General features: G+C 39.3%; 1 protein-coding gene across 5 annotated transcripts in view; it reads left to right on the top strand.

Moving 5' to 3' along the window:
• ATF6 (activating transcription factor 6) overlaps positions 1 to 17,037 on the top strand; it is a 212,680-nt gene that overhangs the window by 135,211 nt on the left and 60,432 nt on the right. For all 5 annotated transcript variants that reach the window (XM_064593816.1, XM_064593814.1, XM_064593815.1 and 2 more), the window contains one exon: positions 16,913 to 16,997. In XM_064593816.1, coding sequence (XP_064449886.1) covers positions 16,913 to 16,997 — 85 coding nt within the window. The remainder of the gene's footprint in view (positions 1 to 16,912; positions 16,998 to 17,037) is intronic.

A 17,037-nucleotide genomic window follows, 5' to 3' on the forward strand; every position in this document is an offset into this window, starting at 1 on the left:
AGTCGGTTAAGTATCTGCCTTCGGCTTGGGTCCTGATCCCAGTGGGATCGAGCCCCACATCGGGCTCCCTGCTCAGTGAGGAGTCTGTCTCTCCCTCTCTCCCCTGCTTGTGCTGTCTCTCTCTCTCTCTCTCTAATAAATAAATAAAATCTTTAAAAAAAATTCCGCCTAGAAAATAAATTTGAAATTTTTAGTATTATTCACAGTAGTGCTGCGTTGGTCTCTTAAATTAACTTAAACATATGTTTATATAAGAGACAGATTGATGTTTCTTTTAATGAGTTAATGCCAAAATATCCTTCAATTATTTTATTTTCTGCCCATAGTAGAGCCATACATGTAATTCATCCCATTTAATGATACTCGATTCTCTTTAGGAAAAGGTGGATCCAGGGAGCTGTGGAAATAAATAATAGATTCAGAGATTTATAGGACAGTTTCCATGACTCATGACTTAAAACGTGTAAGAATGATTACTATGTATGGTAAGGCTGCCTATATCTATTTTGACTTCAACACTTTAGTATGTGCCTATGTTAGAATTGTTTATGCAAATGCATTTTGGGGTCCTATCAATAATATTGAAACAATTCTCTATGTTCATGTGAAATTACTTCTGTTTACCTTCATTTACTATCATCCCTAGTTCTTACTTTCATATACCTGTCATTCATATAAATTAGAGGCTATAAAGACTATCTGTGATGACCATTTTCCCCCCAGTATATTTAGCATCCTGATCTTATATGATTCAGAGTGATGTTAAAAGTAGCACCTGCTTCCTGATCACACACAAAAGGAAGACCAGATGTACACAGGGAGAGAGCAGAAATTTTATATTATAGATAAATATGACCTGATAGATAAGTATGTTTGTGAAGTTGTTGATGGATATTGACTTCCTTTCATTTAGGGACATCCCAGAAACCCACCCATGTAGTGGACAGATTCCAGTACTCTTTAGCAGTTGGATAAACTGCCTTTCATGAGTGAATTGTATTTTCCACTTTGAAGATTTCTGTGTCTTTTTCCTTGGTGATTTTAGAAACACTTATTTTGATTTGGTGATTGTTGGTATGTGGGGATAAAATTGTTGTTGACAGAGCTGAGTCTAAATCCTAGCTGGGCCTCAGTTTTTTTTAAATGAGGGCATAGACTCCCTGATCTGTAAGGGTTCTTCCTGCCCCATGACTCTGTGCTTTTGCTCAATATAATTTCTGTCATATTTTGGTTGACTTTTTGAATGTAATAGCAGAACTTCAGGAAAATCCCCTACATAAAACTTGACCAAACCTGAGATTTTAGGGATGGGAGAGAGATGATCATAAAGCCTTCAAAGACGAAAATGTAAACTGAGTTATATAAGGTGAATAGGTATTCTCAGCACAGAATAATAAAGAGCAAGGGCATTCCAGACTCAGGCAACCTCACTGTAAAGTTAAGTATCCATGAAAGAATGTGGTGGGAAAGAAAAGGAATAATTTGAGTTTATCAAAATTTAGGGAATATTGTACAGGATAAGGTTGGAGAAGGAAGTTGGGCCCAGATTTTCAGTTTATTAGCCATCGCCTCTTAGTTAAATATATATTCTGTATTTATATGTTTTTTGAGTATCACAGATGTGGCAAGAGTTGGGAAATAGAAAAACTTCAGGGAAATTTTAGACTGCTTTGGGTTATTTTATTTATTTAACCTTTTAGCAGCAGTTTAGTATCTTAATAATTGTGAGAATGTTGAAACAGAGAAGGTTAGGGTTAGTCAGGGACTATCTTTACCTCCTTTTGTTATCTAGCATTCATTTCCTAGACACTTTCTTTGGTTGGGTTTTTTTTTTTTTTAATAGTACCTATTTGTTTTCCTAATTAATAGGCATTTATTTCCCTTTTTAGTTTATCACTCCTCTTTGTAATTTAGCCTAATACTCCAGTAGCCATTTTATTTAGATTGTCATCCTATATGTCTTTTGAGCTCTGTGTTGGTGGCTGGATTTTTCCATGATCTTCTGTGAAGTTAGAGCTCACAACCATCTGATAGGTGTAAAGAGTGTATCTGTAGCCACATTTCCTAATAAAAAGAAATTCTTGAAGAGCAAAGATCTAAAACTTAGAGAAAGAAATCCCCCTCCCCCTAAATGCCCCTCTAAAATAAGGAGTATTATCTTATTCTTGCCTCAGGCCTCCCATCTTTTCCGAGTCTTTGTTAATGAGAACACTCTTGTGTGTGACCTGGCATTCCAGGGCAGGGCCGAACACATCTCATTTCCTCTGGCTCCACCATTAATTACTCATATCAGCACTTGTAGATCTCACACTGGAGAGCGAACTCCAGCTTAGATTCTTTTTCTTTTTTTTTTTAAGTTTAATTTTAATTCTGGTGTAGTTAACATACAGTGTTATAATAGTTTCAGGTGTACAATATAGTGATTCAGCACTTCTGTACATCACCCGATGCTTATCACAAGTGTACTCCTTAATCTCCATCACCTGTTGCATCCATCCTCCCCACCAACCTCCCCTCTGGTAACCACAGTTTGTTCTTGTGAGTCTGTTTCTTGATATATATCTCCCATTTTTTCCCTTTGCTTGTTTTCTTAAATGCCACATACGAGTGAAATCATATGGTATTTGTCTTTCTTTGACTGACTTATTTCGCTTAGCATTATTCTCTCTAGTTACATCCATGTTGTTGCAAATAGAAAGATTTCATTCTTTTTTATGGCTGAATAAAATATACACCACATCTTTATCCACTCATCAGTCGGTCGATGGACACTTGGGCTGCTTCCATATCTTGGCTATTGTAGATAATGCTGCTACAAACATAAGGGTTCATGTATCCCTTTGAATTAGTGTTCTTGTATTCTTTCGGTAAATGCCCAATAGTGCAATTGCTGGATCATAAGGTAGTTCTGTTTTTAACTTTTTGAGGAACTTCCATATTGTTTTCCACAAGGACTGCACCAGTTTGCATTCCTACCAACAGTGCACAAGTGTTTCTTTTTCTCCACATCCTCACCAACACCTGTTGTTTCTTGTGGTGTTGATTGTAGCCATTCTGACAGGTGTGAGGTAATATCTCATTGTAGTTTTTTTTTTAAGATTTTATTTATTTATTTGACAGAGAGAGACACAGTCAGAGAGGGAACACAAGCAGGGGGAGTGAGAGAGGGAGAAGCAGGCTTCCCGCGGAGCAGGGAGCCCGATGCGGGACTCAATCCCAGGACCCCGGGACTATGACCTGGGCCAAAGGCAGATGCTTAACGATGGAGCCACCCAGACACCCCCGTTGTAGTTCTGTGAAAAATGGTGTAGTTTTGATTTGCATTTCCCTGATGATGAGTGATGTTGAGCATCTTTTCATGTGTCTGTTGGCCATCTGGATGACTTCTTTGGAGAAGTATCTGTTCATGTGTCCTGCCTAGTTTTTAATTGGATTATTCAGTTTTTGGGTGTTGGGTTTTATTAAGTTTTTTATATATTTTGAATACTAATCCTTTATCGGACATGTCATTTGCAAATATCTTCTCCCATTCCATATGTTGCCTTTTAGTTTTACTGATTGTTTCCTTTACTGGGGCATTGTATTTTGATACAGTCTCAATAGTTTAGTTTTGCTTTTGTTTCCCTTGACTCAGGAGACATATCTAGAAAGAAGTTACTTCAGCCAATGTCAAAGAAATTACTGCCTGTGTTCTCTTCTAGGATTTTTATGGTTTCAGGTCTCACTCACATTCAGGTCTTTAATCCATTTTGAATTTATTTTTCGTGTATGATATAGGAAGGTGGTCCGGTTTCATTCTTTTGCATGTAGCTGTCCAGTTTTCCCAAAACCATTTGTTGAAGAGACTGTCTTTTCCCCATTGGATATTCTTTCCTGCTTTGTCAAAGATTAATTGACCATATAATTAAAGGTTCATTTTTGGGTTTTCTTTTCTGTTCATTGATCTTTGTGTCTATTTTTGTGCCAGTGCCATACTGTTCTGGTTACTGCAGCTTTGTAATAAAACTTCAAGTCCGGAATCATGATGCCTCCAGCTTTGCTTTTCTTCTTCAGGATTGCTTTGGCTGTTCAGGGTCTTTTGTGGTTCCATACAAATATTAGGATTATTTGTTCTAGTTCTTTTTCTTTTTCTTTTTTTAATCATCCATTTTGAAAGATTTAATTTATTTGAGAGAGAGAGAGCACAAGCAGCAGGAGAGGGAGAGGGAAAAGCAGGTTCCTCACTGAGCAGGGAGCCCGATGTTGGCCTTGATCCCAGGACCCCAGGATTATGACCTGGGCCGAAGGCAGATGCTTAACGATGGAGCCACCCAGACACCCCTGTTGTAGTTCTGTGAAAAATGGTGTTGGTATTTTGATAGGGATTGCATTAAATGTGTAGACGCATTGAGTAGTATAGACATTTTAACAGTATTTGTTCTTCCGATCCATGGGATGTCTTTCCATTTCTCTGTGTCCTCTTCAGTTTCTTTCATCAGGGTTTTATAGTTTTCAGAGTACAGGTCTTTCAGCTCTTTGGTTAGGCTTATTTCCAGGTATCTTAATATTTTTGGTGTGGCTGTAAATGGGATTGTTTTCTTAATTTCTCTTTCTGCTGCTTCAGTATTCATGTACAGAAATGCAACAGATCTCTGTACCTTGATTTTGTAGCTTGTGACCTTACTGAGTTCATCAGTTGTGGCAGTTTTTTGATGGAGCAGTTTAGAGTCTTGTCTCATTGTTCTGAGTGTTTCTAAAGGTAAGTGGTGGGTAGTATCTCAAAATGATGGCTTCTGTTTCTTAGGGGCATCTGTTTAACATCTGAACTCTGATGAAGAGAGTAAATGGTTTCCAATTAGTGTGATTTCCTCCAGTTGTGCTTCTCCTATTACTGCTTTTTTTTTTTTTTTTCATATTATTGTTTCTGATGAGCATATTCTCCAGTTGGGTGCTCTGAACTTTCTTTTTATTTTTTTAAAGATTTTATTTATTTGAGAGAGAGAAAGGAGCAGAGGCAGAGGGACAAGCAGACTCCGTGCTCATATTCCAGTGGGAGCAGCAGGTACAAAGGCCCTGAAGCAAGAATATGCTTGGTATATGTGAGGAACGAGTAAGGAGGCTGTGGCAGCAGGAGCAGAATAAATAGGAGAAAGAACCATGGAAGATGATCTTAGAGAATTAAGTAGCTGGGTCAAAACATACACAGCCTTAAAAGCCATTGAGGTTATTTTAATTTTACTCTGAGACTGGAAGTCACTGGAACATTTCTATATACATTTCAACAGGATCGTTGTGCTTGCTGTAATGAGACTAGACTTGGAGGAAGAAAGGGCCGTTAACAGACCATTGAGGAGGCTGTTATAATCATACAGACAGTAGTGATGGCTGGACCGATGGTTCAATTCTGGATGTATTTGGAAAGCAGAATCAATAGGTTTCACTGAGAGACTGAATATGGAGTATGAGAATACTCCAGGATCTCTGGCTGGAGTGTCTGAGAAGAATGACAGTGGCACAGAGATGGGAAACACTGTGGGAGAAGCACATTTGGGAGCTGTTTCAAGAGCTCAGTTTCGGATATCTTAACTTTGAGAGATCCAGATGAGTGTTTTAAGTAGGCAGTTGGATATAGGAGTCAAGGCCAAGGGAGTGAGATGGGCTACAAATATAAATTTGGGAGTCATCAGCATGCAGAGAATATTTAAAACCCTGAGACTAAATGAAATTACCAAGGAGTGAATACACGTATATGAGAGGAGTTAATATGGACTTACACTTGGGAATAAGAAAGGGGCATATTTAGTGTTGAAGGTAAGAAAAATGGAGGAGTCCATAATCATTCTAGGTTTCTATTTGGACAACTAAATACAAATTGATGAAGTTAATTAAAATCAGAAACCCAGGAGGAAGAAAAATCATAATTTAAGAATCTATAGAATATTCCAGTGGAAATATTTAGTAAGCATGTGTAAATATGGATCTTCAGTTAAGGTTTGAGAGATTTGAGCCTAACATATATTTCAAATTATGAAACTAGATGAAAATGCGAAGAGAAGAAAAAAGATTTGCCTCTGAGAAACCCCAATATTTTATGTGTGATGTGGGTGGAAGAGAAGATAGCAAAAGAGAAAAAACTTGAGGGAAAATGAGAACCAAGAGGTGGAGGAGGAGCTCAGAGCATCAGCTGCTGTGGGAGAAAATAGGGTGAGGACTGGATAAAAGCACTGGGCTTGACAATTAGAATAGAGTCTTTATAAGGACAGCTGCAGTTACAGTGGTGGTAACAGAGCCAATTTTCATTACTTTAGGGATCAAATGGGAGAATCCATTGACTTATGACTCAGTCTACTTTATTTACCTAAAATAATACCGTGGGATTAATCTAACTAAAATTGATATTTTGGGGAAATGTTAGGTCGGACGTTGACCAGCAATATCAAATATGTCAGAAATGGAATTCCATTATTGTGCCAGGAATGGTTCTTGGCTGTAAAACAACAGAAACCTACCATAACTTAAGTTAAAGCAGAAACTGTTCACATTACAGGAAAGGAATTTAATGGAAGGCTGTTTTTAGTTCACAAGACTCCATGCGAATACTGGAGATGGGAACCAAAGAAGGCCACACAGCCAAGAACACAGTCATCGTTTCAGCTCAAGAAGTTGGGTTAGGACAGTTGGGTTAGGACACGGGCCTCCCCCATGGCCACTAGCCCTGCTGCCAGTGGCATGCTCCCATTGCTGCTGTGAATCTAAATCCGAGTCTTCATTCACTATTGCCTAAGACTTTGAATTTTAGGGGAGTATCTGATTGGCCAGGCTTAGGTCACATGTCAGTGTCCTGGTTGCCAGAGAGCTGGGAGAGAAATTATGTCTGTCCCCTTTAGGCTCCTGCAGTTAGACATCTTCCCCTCACAAAAACCCCCAGTAGACAAGAGATTCAAATGCTGGATAGCCAAAACCAACAGCCAGTACTATAAAAACTAAGTGCGAAATCTTAAAGGTTTAGGGAAACTAATTTGAAAGTCACATAACCAAAATGAAAATGATTTTGTAAACTCAGGAATGTACTCCATGGCTTACTTTATTGATATTAAATATCAAGAGTATCAAATTAAAAACTTGGCTTTGATCTCTCCTGCTTTGTACCTTATAGTATCTAGGCCCTGAAATGTCCTCCTCTCTCCCCATATCTCCTCTGGACCCCTGTAACATTGGGGTTTATGATGGCAGCCTGCTCACACCCCAAGAGGCAAGTGGAAGCAACATTACTGTACCTTGTGGTGGGAGCACATTTCTAGGAGTGAGATTGGTCTCAGTTAGACCTAGAGGGATGTTAGGAGTAGCTGTGACCCTGGGGGGAGGGAGTACGGTGGGAAAATACAGGCAGAAGAGCAGACTGGGTTGAGGGATGGGGGGCTGTGTTTTGGGCCACAACAGATGCTGAGCGACAGGGCCAGGCTGGGGGTTGGGAGGGGTGGGAGACATGACAGTGGGGCAAAGCAGAGAAAGGCATGTGTTGGACACTTAGTGGCTGCCCACATTCTTCACAAATTAGGCCTTTGAGAACTCTTTTTTTGTTGGATTTTTGTTTTGTTTCACTGGGATTTGTTTTTGTTTTGGTACTAGGATTTCATTTTATTTTTAAAGGAGCTTCTCTGCCAGAAGACTTATGAAGTCTCCACAGAGGAAAAGACCCCGTGTAATTTAAATAGAGCTGGACTTTTTTGCTTGCCTCCCCCCTTTTTTTAGGGTTAACTCTTTTTTTAAATTTAAATGCAATTAATTAACATACAGTGTATTACTAGTTTCAGAGGGAGAATTCAGTGATTCATCAGTTGCATATAACATGCAGTGCTCATTATAACAAGTGCCCTCCTTACTGCCCATCACCCAGTTACCCCATCCCCCTCCCCCTCTCCCCTCCAGCAACCCTCAGCTTGCCCTTTTTTAAGAATCAGCTTGCCCTGATTTTGACATGACAGATCTCTAAGAAATACAAATCGGGGTGCCTGGGTGGCTCGGTTGGTTAAGTGTCCGACTCTTGATATCAGCTCAGGTCTTGATCTCAGGATCATGAGTTCAAGCCCCACATTGGTTTCCATGGCGGGTGTTGAGCCTACTTTTAAAAAAGTAAAAGAAATACAACTCCAAAACCTCATAAACGTGATAAGTAATGTAAGACCTTTAGTGACGTCTCTTGACAACACTGCACAGGGAATAGTAAATAAAACAGCCCCAGTACCCTCTTGCCCCACCCCCCACCCCTGCAGAGTCGCTGCCTCACCTCTGTTGTCCTGCAAAGGCCACAGCTCAGGCCAGCCCTCTCTGTCCACCTCCTTTCCACTTCTCCAGCCTCCAGACCCTTCTTCCCTGTTAATAACTCATACCTTTTAGCTTACAATTTAGCTTCTTCCAACTCTCCTCTCCATCTGTAACCTTACCCCTACCACGCATGCAATCCAGCAGCACTTAAAAAAAAAATCCTTAGAAAAAGCAGAGAGTAGAAGCGTTGAATACTTGTACTTCAGTTATTTTCCCCCTCTCTTTTACGTTAAAGAAAATTAAATGTGAGGGTATCTTGTTCTCTTGGCTGAATTTATGGAGAATATCTCTGACAGTTGGCAGTAGTGTTTGTAAAAAGGAATAGTGAGCGATCATGGCGGAAAGACGCCAGAGCAGGAGAGATCAGAGTTTAAAGAGCTTTCATTTCTAGGCTCAGAGTTTGGATGGGGAGTGAGTGCCTGTCACTGGCAGGTAAACAGTGGCTCTCAGCCACCAGGTGGGACGGAAGAAACGTGGTCAACAGTGTCCGTGTCCCTGGTTGTGCGACCTGTTACGTTTTCTCAAGGACTTCTCTGACCTCAAACTTTTTGGTCCTTTTTAAAAAAAAATTTATTGAATGCTTCAAATAGTGCTTTTTACTTGCCAGTCACTCATTGTTCCAAGTGCTTTAAAGTATTATCTTGTTTAATCTTTATAAGCAATCTGTGCACTATGTATTATTACTGTCCTTGTTTTACTGATGAGAAAAACAGGGCACAGGGAGATCGGGGAACTTGCTCTACATCCTACAGCTAGAAATGGGGGTGGCAGAGGCAGAATTCAAACCCAGGCAGTCTAGCTCCGGAGCCCAGGCTTCTCGTAGTCTCTGTCTACTCCTTGCTGCCAGTGCTTGTGAAAGCTGCATCCTCACGCTGTCTGCATCAGAATTGCCAGGGATCCCTGCCAGATTTTGGCCCGCCTCAGGCTTACCTTCTCAGAATGGTTTTAGGGGGTGGAGAACCTGGGTGTTTACATTAGGACGTCCTGTAGATGATTCTGATATGGACCCTTTGTTAAGAACTTCTGTTTCAGAAGGACCTACTACTGTCAATATGTTCAATTCTGATCTCGGTTTCCTTTGGCCGTAAGATTAAATACTTTATGAAGGGAACCTAATTATTACAGAACTTAAAATTAGTACTGTGATCCCTTAGTGTGCCTTTTGAGCAGTTGAAATCCTTTCTTAAACAATACTTGACCAAACAGTGAAAACAGAATTTTCCTTCCTTCCCCACAAGTGCATCATACATCAAACATTCACGTTAAAACTGAATGGAAGCTGAGAATGCAGAGAACATACTAGGTTCTGGAAAGTATACCTTTTGTGATATGAAGAGAGAACTCTTCTGAACTCTTTGGAACAAGTCTATACAATAGCATACCTCCATCCTTAATGAGGATTGTAGCTAGCAATAAAACTAAAGCTCAGCTTCCAGTGTGGACCAGGTGTCCAGTTTTGGGCTATCTTGCTAACCCAAGATCTCAAGAGAAAATTTGTCCACTAAAGTAGAAAAATCAGATTATTGCAGATTATCATTAAATTTATAAGAGCTTTAAAAGAAACTTTAAGGGAGTTGTTTTTTCCCACTTGGTTGTTTGCCTTGTCAAGACCAGTCTTTCCTAAAATGTACTTTAGGGATATTTTATAGTCCTTCCTGTTTGTTTGTGTGAAACCAAGATCAAAATTACTTTGGAGAGAAGATTGGTATCTTTAGTGGAGACTGGAGGAATATCCAGACACAGAATCATGCAGGAAAGATAACTTTAGGAATATAAAGTAAGTAGGATTCTGCTTCTCCTCTCCCTCCAAAAAGTTGTAGCATCATTGATATGAAGGAATCCTCTAGATCTCCGTGCATTCCCTTCCCCTGCTGCTGTGGTAGTTACACACACACACACACACACACACACACACACACACACATCATTTGAGACTGTTACACAAGTTTATACCATTTTTGTAGTTTCTGCCTAGAACTTCAAAAAATTAATTTTTGTCTCAACCTAGCATTTTCCCCATTTTTTACAACAAAAAGTAAAATAATTTTCTTAGATATCTGTATTTAACAACTTCTTTGAAGTGCTTCCTAATAATCTCTTTTCTCAGAAAACTCGGCTCAGTTTGCTGTAGACTCACCTTCTCCCTCCCCACTGGTAGCCCATCTGTAGGATGCAATTCAGGCCTCAGGAAATTCACTTCCTACCAGTAGTCCTGAGTAAAGTGAATTTTGTAAAACGAAACATCTTGTAAACATTATGTCTGACAAACTCCTATGGTTAAACTCTTCATGCATTTAGTGTTTGATCTTTTTCCTTAAGACATTTTTTTGGATTGCCACACTGTTGGCACTCAGCAAATGATGATTGAGAACGAGCTTCAGGGGTCCTAATTTATTTCCCTAAATCACACACTGTCCAGCTTTTGAAAAACTCTGTATTAGAGCTGACAAAGTTTGGAACTTGATTAGCTTAGAGTTATTGAATGGAGTAATATGAAGTACAGGCTCAAAGACTTGCTGGCTGATCCCTGTTCAACCAGCATTTTGTCGAAGAGCTTTCTCTAGGGAAAACAGTCCTGACCTGGTTTGGAAACACTTTCCCTGCAAGCTCTCATTAAGAGAGAAGAATGAGGGGCACCTGGGTGGCTCAGTCGTTAAGCGTCTGCCTTCGGCTCAGGTCATGATCCCAGTGTCCTGGGATCAAGCCCCACATTGGGCTCCCTGCTCCGCGGGGAGCTGCTTCTCCGTCTCCCTCTCCCCCTGCTTCTGTTCCCTCTCTCGCTGTGTCTCTCTCTCTGTCAAATAAATAAATAAACAAAATCTTTATAAAAAAAGAATGATTTGGAAGCTACTGTCGTATCCTTGGGAAAGTATTTACAAGAAAGCATGTTGACCAAGAAACCCTGAATTAATTCTACTTTTAAAAAAGAGAAGCAGGGGGTGCCTGGGGGTTTGGTAGGTTAAGGGACTGACTCAGGTCATGATCTCAGGGTCCTGGGATTAGTCTGCTGGCTCCCCTCTCAGCAGGGAGTCTGCCTCTCCCTCTGCTCCTCCTCCCGCTTGCGTGTGTGCTCTCTCTTTCTCAAACAAATAAATAAAATCTTAGAGAGAGAGATGCAGATCAGGGTACCTGGCTAGCTCAGTCAGTGGAGCATGCAACTCTTGATTTAGGGGTTGTGAGTTCGAGCCCCATGTTTGGTGTAAAGTTTAATTTTAAAAAATTATTTTTAAAAAAGAGAGGCATATATAATAACTATTAGGTTGAACTTTATGAAATTACTGATATTTGACCCACAAAAAAATGACAGTTTTATATGGTCCAACCTTATACATTTTTGTGCGCATAAAAGGGGAGGTCACAGTCCGTTGGGCAGGTTTGGAGACTCCCACAGAGTTTGATATGAGAACCATATCTTAAAGCAAAATGAGTTTGTACTTATTAGGATTTCAAGCTAATCTTTCCTCTGGTGACCTTGGCAGCATTTATCAGGTTTGAGCATAGTGTCAGAATTTTCCTCCTGTGAAATGTAAACCTTGGCTCACTCTTGGGCCATCTGTGGTGCACGGATAGTTTTGATTTATTCTTCCTCTGGCTGACATGCGTATTAATGGTGCTGATGCAAGCTTTACATTTCCTTTTATTGGTCTGTAGTCTTATTGCGTACGTTGGTGGCACAAATACTGCATTCATATTAGCTATTTATATTAACTGTTTCTAGTTTGGGGGTGAGTAATGTACTTAGCTTATGTTCTTACTATAATGGGAAGCCCTACATCATAGACATTTTAATAGACTTTTAAAATGATTACATTCTACTTAGTTTTACTACCTCTAATTTTTTTCTTTACATTTTTTTTTTAGGATATGTCACTGTGTATCTGTGTATTTTTTTTTAAAGATTTTATTTATTCATTTATTTGAGAGAGTGAGAGAGAGAGAGAGCACAGGAGAGGGGGGAAGGTCAGAGGGAGAGGCAGACTCCCCGCCGAGCAGGGAGCCCGATGCGGGACTTGATCCCGGGACTCCAGGATCATGACCTGAGCCAAAGGCAGTCGCCCAACCAACTGAGCCACCCAGGCGCCCGTATCTGTGTATTTTAATGGTTTCAAATTTCTTAATTATCTTTGCTTTTCGGTTGCTTTCATGTTGGACACATTTGATCAGCAATTAATACGGCTCTTAGAAAACAACATAAATTCAGAATATTTGACTTTGATAAAGAGCTGTGGAAGGCCTGATTCTCATTGCTGCTTTGGCTGTCCTATTTCCAAGCTTTGATATGCTCTTCACTTAGTTCAGTAGCTTGCCAGAGACTTGGTGAGATAAATGAGGTAAAGTGATAGAAAACGAGAGCTCCCCAGGATAGGAACATAGATTAGAAAAAAATTAATGCAAACCTATTTTTGAAATGAGGATAGATGCTTTTTATTTTTGATCTGGTTTTAACGGTTTTATATTGAAAAACCAAGCCTGTCTCTGGAATCCAGTGGATATGGACCAAATATGAAATGTTAAGAAGTCATTGTTGTTAGTATGGGCCTGACATGCAAAATTTGACGAATAGAGGCCCATGTTGATCCAAATAAAAGTTGCTCATTGTCAGAGTGCAGCCTGTTGCAGACTGTTTCCCTCATTCCCCAGGAAACATCATTAGATATTAAATACATTCCTTTCTATCAAAGATATGGGGCCCTAAGCTTAGGTCAGAGTTTCCTAATACAAGAGAAACTGTCTTACCTAGTATAATAGGGACTACTGGAAAATCTGTGAATTAACAAAATTGGTTAAAGCAGGAGATCATCAAAATAATATGTATATTTTAAATTTATTTCATTTAATTATATAAATGTGGACTTGCTTGCCAAGTTTTGATGTAGGGCCAACACCTTTTCTTTGAGTCCAGATCTGGAAGAATTCCATGTTGCCTTTCAATACAAACTACACTCACAATGCATCAACCATAATTTCTAGTATCAGTTACTCTTACTCTAAATTAGATTAAGAATTTAAAGATATTTTTTTAAGCAATCTGAATGCAGACTGGTATGATTTTTTTCTCAGTCTTTTATGGTTGTCTTGGAATGAGTGAATTTTTAAAACTATTCACTTTTATTAAATCTCCTTTTCACACTTTTATCAATTTCCCTAATATTTTTTTAAAGATTTATTTATTTGGGAGAGAGCATGAGCAGAAGGGCAGAGAGAGAGGGAGAGAGAATCTCAAGCGGACTCTGCACTGAGCTTGGAGCCCATCGTGGGGCTCAGTCTCATGAGCCTGAGATCACTACCTGAGCTGAAACCAAGGGTTGGATGCTTAGCCGACTGCGCCACCCAGGCGCCCCCAATTACCCTAAGAAATACAATTAGCAAAAGTACTTTTGGGGGGAAAAAAACCCAAAAACAGTCATGAATGTTCATTTGTGCTGTGGGTATCAGTAAGTTTTAGAGGGGAGTGGGAAGGGTCATTTAAACTCAGCAGTTTAAGTTGGAGGTCAGTTTCCACTCTACACGGATATATAGAATTAACATTAGACAACACCTAGTAGGACCTTAATTTTAGTGTGAATTACCATTTCAACCTTCAGCTGAGCAAAATGTGGTCCTGTTCTTTTGACAGGTTAGTCTCCAATGCTTTAGCCCTCTTAAAAAGAGAAGAGACATAATTTTGGATGCTGCATTATGCACTAATATTTTGGTTTTCTTCTAACAAAGTGCTTGGAAAAGAATTAGGAGAATTGTATGAAAATGGCAGATTTTCTCATGCACGATATTGCGTAACACTGGGGAAAACTGTTTTATTCTCACAGTGAAATGTTTTGGTGTTTTCCCACCAGTGTTTCTCTGACTTCTTCTGGGAATAAAAATAACAATGTGTTGATGATAGTGTCTGTCCACAAAGTTTCCTCCCTGAAGATATCCCATGGTATTTCAGTCCTATAGAGGCTTTTCAGGAGTGCATTTGGAGATATCCTAAAATTGGTGACATGGATTTCAGCAACAGTGCCAAAATAAAACTCCTTTGTTTCTGAAAACATCACTAATAGAATTTAATGATGTGCTAAAAAGGAGTGAGATGAACACAGTTGGGGAGAAAAAAGTGATTCAGAATTCACTGTTACTGCAAGGAGCATTTAATTTGAAGTAAATGTTAAATGAATCAACTGTACTCTCCCAGATGTTTGTGTGAATAAATTTTTTTTTAAATATAAGATAAGCACTATTAGAATTTTTAGTATACCGGCTTTGATTCCTTGCAGTTCTGTGGTAAACAAGCACTTTAAAGATTTTATTTATTTATTTGACAGAGAGAGACACAGCGAGAGAGGGAACATAAGCAGGGGGAGTGGGTGAGAGAGAAGCAGGCTTCCAGGAGAGCAGGGAGCCTGATGTGGGGCTCGATCCCAGGATCCTGAGATCATGAGCTGAGCCGAAGGCAGACGCTTAACGACTGAGCCACCCAGGCACCCCTAAACAAGCACTTTAAAGATTTATTTATTTATTTATGTGAGAGCGAGCAAGCACGAGCAGCGGGGGAGGGGTAGAGGGAGGAGCAGACTCCACACTGAGCGGGAAGCCCAATTCGGGACTCAATACCAGGATCGTGACCTAAGCTGAAGGCAGACACAACCTACCGAGACACCCAGGCACCCCAAACAAGCACCTTAAATTCTAGGTCTCCTCTCTGCCCCCCACCCTTCACAGTTTGCAAACTTTAATAATTAGAGGTAAGGCTGGTTAACTGTAATAATTTTTATGCATTCAAGATGTGATTCTTCTTTTTCATAAATAATAATGTGTTTTTTGGCTTTCTCCTGCAAAAGTAACTGTCTGAAATTAATGAAGAAAGAAAGTAGAAGACATTATGTTCAGAAAATCATGCTTGAAAACAATGTTTAGTATGGCATCTAGACTTTAGCAGGAAACTCGGATTTAAGTCTGAGGCTGACCTTAACCCATGACCAATGGAATCTAAGTGTGTTTATTTTTACAGTAGCTTTAATTTGGGGCTTGCAAGTTTGTTGGTTTGTTTTCTCATTCAATTTTGGGGACCCTGAAGCAGTATTTTAATTATAGGAATTAAGCTATTTATAATTTTCATGGCATGAAGATCAGCAAATTTTGTTTTTTCTTGGCTATATTATGTTATCTTACTGAGAAATGTGTGATCTTTGTGTCTAACAATGCACTTAAAAAAAAAAATCTCCCGTGCTGCAGTGCTGGAATTCTAACAGAACAACTTCACTCATCTTTCCCCCAACTTCAAAAATAAAAAAATCTGTTCTCACAGAAATGCTGCCTTGAGTTAAACAAAGGACAAGCAGTTACTGGAAATGTTTTCTATTCAGTTCTGTTGATGTATATTCATTTCAATTTGTTTATTGCATTCTAGATTTTTTTCTTCACTTTGCTGATAATTGCACTTCATAATCACATTGACCTTTGAACTGAGTTGCATTGAATTTTTATTACCTTCAGCTGTGTTAAATCCTACTTGTAATGAGTCCTTCCCTATAGCAAGTTTGCTGAATGAGTGATGAAGCGAGGGGGGTTAGTATCAGGTTCAGTTCTATCTCAGTTTAACCGTGCTCCCTTAAGTGGAAACACTAATGTATGTTGTTTTCTTTCTTTTTTCTTTTTGCTGTGACAGTTCCTCTGTTTTTGCTAGGAAAAAGGAGTTATTGATGTTTAAACAGTAGTTCATAACAAAGTCGTAAGTCGTTTATAATCTGCTTTGGAACCTACAGTCATACATACCTTTTCCAAAACACACATACTCCCCTTTTTTTGAAGCCAGCCTCCTCTTGGCTCATCTTACTTTCAGTATTTGTGTGGTTGGAAACCAGAAGCCTCAGATGCCACGGGTCATTGACAGATTATCAAATGTTGGCATTGTTACGTTTGGAACTTTATAATTATGCTAGACGTGCATTTATAATTTTTTAATTCTTCCATTGAAGTATATGCTTTTTAAAGGCAAGAACTATACATCTTCTTTAGTATATACTTATTGCTTACCAAAAAAAATCTAATGCTGTGGTTGCTTCAAAGGGAGAAGAGGCGGCTAAGCGGACAAAGATCCAGGCTCTGGCCTGACTGCAAACTGCAAACAGAATGTCTATTTTATATACCAGGAATTTGGGATCAGAATTGGGAGGAGGGCAGAAATGTTCCTCCTCCTAAAAAAAAAAAAAAAAGTGAAAATGACTGTATTGGATAGATAATTTCAGTATCTTGTGATATTATCTAGTCTAGCCGCCTCATTTTACAGGGTTGGAAACAGACCCAGATCATTCAGCTGTTAGGGGCAGATCTAGAATTACAATCCTTCTGTTCGGACTCCTTGGCCAGTACCCTTTAAAGTACACCGCAACATGTATGTTATCAGAACCGAGGAGTATTCCAAGAATACTACGTAGCACCTGGTAATAATAGACACTCAGTAAATCGTAAGATGATTTGTAGTTAATTACCTCTAAGCCAAGTTAAAATAAAAAATGTCATTTTTGTTTATGATCCCAATGAAATGTTGGCATCTTAGAAACTCTGACTTGGGCCTATTATAAGACTAAGCCAGTTGTTATAACAGGTTGTTGTTTGTTATTCTTAGGATCACCTGCTGCTACCAGCCACGACCCACAACAAGACCTCAAGACCAAAGATGTCAATAGTATTACCAGCAATAAACATAAATGGTAAGTAGAAATTTGGATTTATGAACAACGTAAGTTTGCT

This window comes from Mirounga angustirostris, unplaced genomic scaffold (genome assembly GCF_029215605.1).
Source record: "Mirounga angustirostris isolate CCGP_5_RB_7025 unplaced genomic scaffold, mMirAng1.0.hap1 SCAF_6, whole genome shotgun sequence".
NCBI lineage: Eukaryota > Metazoa > Chordata > Mammalia > Carnivora > Phocidae > Mirounga > Mirounga angustirostris.